This window comes from Octopus bimaculoides, chromosome 16 (genome assembly GCF_001194135.2).
Source record: "Octopus bimaculoides isolate UCB-OBI-ISO-001 chromosome 16, ASM119413v2, whole genome shotgun sequence".
NCBI classification, from domain to species: Eukaryota; Metazoa; Mollusca; class Cephalopoda; order Octopoda; family Octopodidae; genus Octopus; species Octopus bimaculoides.
The window spans coordinates 8,301,788-8,307,682 of NC_068996.1; the positions used below are offsets into that span (position 1 = coordinate 8,301,788).

The 5,895-nt window shown below is 36.7% G+C and overlaps 1 protein-coding gene across 3 annotated transcripts in view; it reads left to right on the plus strand.

Moving 5' to 3' along the window:
• LOC106882253 (stromal interaction molecule 1) overlaps positions 1-5,895 on the plus strand; it is a 278,541-nt gene that overhangs the window by 224,191 nt on the left and 48,455 nt on the right. For all 3 annotated transcript variants that reach the window (XM_052973513.1, XM_052973512.1, XM_052973511.1), the window contains exon 7: positions 1,863-1,926. In XM_052973513.1, the coding sequence (XP_052829473.1) occupies positions 1,863-1,926 (64 nt within the window). The remainder of the gene's footprint in view (positions 1-1,862; positions 1,927-5,895) is intronic.

Here is a 5,895-nt window from a genome sequence, read left to right on the forward strand (position 1 = left end):
TTTGATTAAATCTATATTATTATTATTATTATATATATATATATATATATATATATATATATATAAAATCATCATTTAATGTCCATTGTCCATATGTCATGGAACGGATGGTTTGACTAGAGCTGCACCAAACACCAGTGTGATTTAGCTTGGTTTCTACAACTGGATGCCGTTCCTAATGCCAACAACTTTACAGTGTATGCTGGCTGCTTTTACATGGGACCACACAGGAACTTTTATGTGGCACTGCATATTTGTGTGTGCGTGTGTGTGTGTGTATATATATATATATATAGATAGATAGATATATATACACACACACATACAGGGTGCAGTGAATAAATTGTCATCTAAATTACACAAAAATGAAAATAACACTGACATCTCATTTTAACAGATATATTCACCAAAATTACATAAAAATATCTTAAAATACTAAAGAGTAAATTTATTCCATAAAATTGCCATTGGCTTCAGTCATGGCCTTTAGACGACTTCAGAATCTCCTGCAACTCTTCTGGACGGTCTCCTTGTTTAAGTTGGTGAATGCTGCCATAATCCTTGCCTTCAGTTCATCTTTGGTGTTACAGTGAGTTTTGTTGGTCTCTCACCCAACCATGCCTGACACATAATAATCAAGGGATTATAGTCTGAGGAGTTAGGTGGCCAGATGTCAGGGGTGATGGGTCGCAGAAATGTCTGACAGCCATGACTGGGTTCTCCTGCTTGTGTGACATGGTGCAGAGTCCTGTTGCCAGACACAGGGTCTTCCAGCAGCCACCATCTTGACCCAGGGCAGCACTACCTCCTCCAAGCACTTGATGTGTTGAGTGTGAGGCTGTGTGGGAAGATGAATGGAGGTCTAGTGTTGCCATCACTAGTGATCACTCCAAACACCATGATGTTGACTGGATGTTTGATTTTTATCACTCTCACTACTTTCTTGGCAACGGACCTGATTGACTTGGAGGGATTGTTGTCAATCATGACCTGGATCTCACCAACAAATTCAGGTGTTCTTTTCTTATCAGAATGATCATAATGAGTTTTCTGAGTTGCTGTACCTTCGTAATCACTATTAGACTCATCCACCTCTTTCCAAATTCTCTGCACTGTTCTCAGATTGACACCCAAACACTCTGAAATGCTTGTATTGGAGCTTCTGGTGTGAATGCCAAGCAGTACAACATGTTGTTTTCAAATTTTTGGCAGAGTAAATTGTATCATGGTGCTGTTTTTCTCACAGACAGTGCCCACCTGACCCTACTATACTGTGTAGTTGACAAAATCAAAAACAAACAAGGCACATGCATGAAATTAAAAAATACAATGGTGAAAATTTACCCATCACACCCTGTATATATAAACACACACACACACACACACAATAGTTGCAGGCATGGTTGTGTATGTAAGAAGTTTGCTTCACAGTGATGAAACTTTGGGTTCAGTCCCACTATAGGTATCTTGAGCATGTGCCTTCTACTATAACCTTAGGTCAATAAATGTCTTGTGAGGGAATTCAGCAGCCGACGCTGTGTGTGTGTGTGCACACTAATACATAAATGGCTGCCTGTTTGTCTGTCTGTCTGTCTGTCTGTCTGTCTGTCTGTCTGTCTCACTCTGTGTGTGTGTGTAGAATATATCATATTGCATAAATGCTGAAGGTTAATTTCTAATAATTTGTATATTCTGTTGTGTCTGAGGAGAGTCATTTTCTTTTTGTGCCTTATAATTTAACACACTCACCGGTAAAATTTCCACTCATTCCTTATTTTTATTTTCTTAAGATTCTCGTTGCATCTTGCAACTTTTTTTCGATAGTTTTGACCCTAATTTGTATATATTTTTTCATGTTATAGGCTGGATAAAGCACAGCAAGAACAAAATCTAAACGACAGACTAAAAGATGTTGAAGGAATTGAGGTGAGTAAGAACTGGGTTGCATTTATTTCCATTTAATTTTCAAATAAAACTTTTTTTTCTTCTTTTTTTATTTGTCTTGCTCCAATGTTTTGTTTTGAACATCCTTCTTGAAATCTACAAAATCACGTCTTGAACATAGGGAACACTCTCTCATGGTGGCCTTATGTTCCCTGTATAGCAAAGACTGGGATTCTGCAGCTACTGCACATGCTGATATCCTAGAATAAGGAGCCACCAACCACTGGGCCAAACAATAATGAGCTGTAGATCATTTGGTATTGGGTCACACAAAAAGAATAAAGTTTTAAGTTTTATATCTTTTTTTTTTTATTGTAATAGTCTACAACGAAATTATAGCAAAAATGAAGTGAATAGCATACAATGTAATAATTATGTTCACGTTATATTTATAATACTAGTGAAGGAGCACAGCTCAGTGGTTAGAGCAACAGTTCACAATCATGAGGTAGTGAGTTCAATTCCCAGACCAGACTGAGTGTTGTGTTCTTGAGCAAGACACTTTGTTTTATGTTGCTCCAGTTCACTCAGCTGTAGAAATGAGTTGCGATGTCACTGGTGCCTAGCTGTATCAGCCCCTTTGCCTTTCCCTTGGATAACATCCATGGTGTGGAGAGGGGAGGCTGGTATGCATGGGCAATTGCTGGTCTTCCATAAACAACTTTGCCCAGACTTGTGCCATGGAGGGGAACTTTCTAAATGCAATCTCATGGTCATTCATGACTGAATGGGGGTCTTTATTTTTATAATGATTAACATATATTATGCACTTTATTATGTTTTGTTATATACATGATTCCATCATCTGTGGAAAAAATTCTTACGTGAGACTAGTGCTGAGTGCAAAGAAGGTTGTGGACTGCTCTCTTAGACAACATCTAAAAGAAAAAAAAAGAAAGAAAAAGAAAAGCTATCTGACTACATGGTATGAAGTTACTCACCTACATATGCCAAATTCCAATCCTTAGGTGTGATATCTTTTCTCTCTACATTTTTCACCAGTTGGTGTTGTGCCAACCCCATTTGTCACTCTTTTTTTCTCTATACCTTCTCCACCATACCCCCTGCACTGACCACTACACTCAGTTTTTCTGCCTGGAACACCAACTCATTGGAATTCTTTCTTTGTTGATGCTTTCCTGTGGTCATACACTTGCAATTAAAGGAGCATTTGTCATATTGACCCAATTTTCATATCAGAATACCTACTGAGTCCATGTCCACAACCCTTTCTTCTATGCCCAAATCATGAGAAAAAAATTATGGTTTAAAAAACAAGACAAAAAATGACAGCAAAATGTGAATCAATTCACTTTTTAATTACTAAAAGATTGATGTAACTTACGCCCTACATTAGTGTAAAACATGTCTAAGACATGTTTTAAGTTCTTTCTTTTGTGTGATAGCAAAATCTTCTGAAAGTTAATATCAATTCCCAAGTGGGTCACAAAATTTTAATGATATCTACAGCATTGAAAGGTGAGCGAGACCAGGAAGTCTAGTTCACTTCTAGAATAAACCTGATTATATTGTTTTGTTATATTGCTATAGTTAATCTCTTTCTTTTTAATGTTTCTATTCTGAATGTTCTCTGTTAAATTCCAATGGGTCAACTGACAACAGAGAGTCCTTTGTTATCTTTTTTTTTTTAATTGATTTAAATCTTTTACTTAGTTTGTTATTGAATTTTTTTTTAGTTGATTTCTCTTGCATCAGAATGTCGCTATCATACAAGTGGTGTCAGTCATTTCTAATATTCTTAATTCTTATTGCCCACAAGGGGCTAAACATAGAGGGGACAAACAAGGACAGACAAAGGGATTAAGTCGGTTACATCAACCCCAGTGCGCAACTGGTACTTAATTTATCGACCCTGTAAGGATGAAAGGCAAAGTCGACCTCGGCGGAATTTGAACTCAGAACGTAACGGCAGACAAAATACTGCTAAGCATTTCACCCAACTTGCCACCTTCATTTCTAATATTCTGCAGAAACCTGTTTGGTCAAGGAGAAATATTACTTTACATTGAAATGGTTAAAGTTTGTGACAAAAAAGAGCATCTAGCTGTAGAAAATTTGATTCAGTCAACTTTATCTGGCCCTTGCAAGCATAGATATGTGGCTGTTTAAAATGATGATGATGATGGTTTGTGAATGTTTATAATATAGAATTTTATCTCTTCTTGGTGTAAATACCAGACACTATTTTAGGAAGTAAGCACTATCCACTCTGTCAGGAAGGGAACTTTAGCTGTTCTGTTACATATGAACCCCAGTTTAATCTATGCTATCAACCCCTCTCTCACAAAGTGGGCAGCTGCTTATCCATCAAGATGCAGGTACCTGCTTATGTCAGGAAATGGGCACCTGCATATTTGTCGGAAAGTAGGTATCGGTCATTGTCACCATGTGGACACTGTCCACTGTGGGAAGTGGACACCTGTTTATTTGTCAGGTGGCTGGAAGCATGCCAGACTGTCTACCGCTAAGTAGATACCAGTAACTTTGTCACATGGGCACTAATCCAGTCTGTAGGAAGTGGACAGCTGTTGATCTGACACAGAGTTAACCCCAACCCCTTTGTCACAAATATATTTTCCAGTTTTATGAACTGGGAAAAAAAAAAAAGTGCAATGCTCTCATTAGTGTTTGAACTCATGACTTACTTATTACTGTGTTGCATCTTTTCTTGACAGAAATTTAACTCAGACAATTATAAGTAAGTTTTTATAACATGAGGTTATGAGAGCTTTCTTACAACCCATTAATTTATAACTTGACTTGTAGCTAAAGTGCAAAAGAAAGTGTCCCTTTTATTGTGGGATGACTCGAGAACTCATTGTTATCTCATTGTACACCATTCTCTTGTTTGTATGTAAACTTTCAATTGTTTGTATTGCTGGATGAGAAAGGAGGGTTCCAGCTGAGATAATATCTGAACAAGGCCCCCACCCTCCTCTTCCTGAAGTGGAGTCAACAATGCAATTTTAGATTATACTTAGGCTTATCTATGTTGTGCAGAGAAAAAGACTTTGCTACCATGTCTCTTAAGTTTACGTAAGATACCCTCATTTCACATAATACTGAAGATCATGTAACTAAACTTCTCCACCAAAAAGAATTTGCTACCACTTCTCTTAGTTTATGTAACATATCCTCATTCCACATAATATTGAAAATCGTGTAATGAAACTCCTCCACCAAAAAGAAAGGACAAAAAAGTCAAGCAGTTCTATATTTAAGAGATGAGGAATTATGTACATTATTCACATTTGACAGTTATTTGTCCTCATTTTGTTTGTTGTTAACACACCGTTCCGGCTGATATACCTTCCAGCCTTCATCAGATGTCTTGGGGAAATTTCAAACCTGGGTTCTCATTCCATGGGCATATAGTGTAGTGGTTAAGAGCACGGGCTACTAACCCCAAGATTCCGAGTTCGATTCCAGGCAGTGATCTGAATAATAATAATAATGATGATGATAATAATAATAATAATAATAATAATTATTATTATTATTATTATTATTATAGGAATAGAATAGATATGAAATTCGAATTAGAAAAATGTGCCAAAGCAACCCTGAAAAGAGGAAAATTAGTTAAAAGTAGCAACATCACACTAGATAAAGCCAATGAAATAAGAGAACTAGACGAAAGCCAGCCATACAAATATTTAGGAGTCAATGAACTAGGTAGGATACAACACGCACAAATGAAAGAAAAAATAAAGAAAGAGTACTATAGACGAGTTAGATCAATACTAAAAACAGAGCTCAATGCTAAAAACAAGATAATGGGTATCAACACTTTAGCTGTCCCAGTTATAAGTTACAGCTACAATATCCTTAACTGGACACTAAACGAACTATCTAAAATAGAAAAATAAAAACAAGAAAAATAATGACAGGATATAGGATGCACCACCCAAAATCTGACAAAGAAAGGCT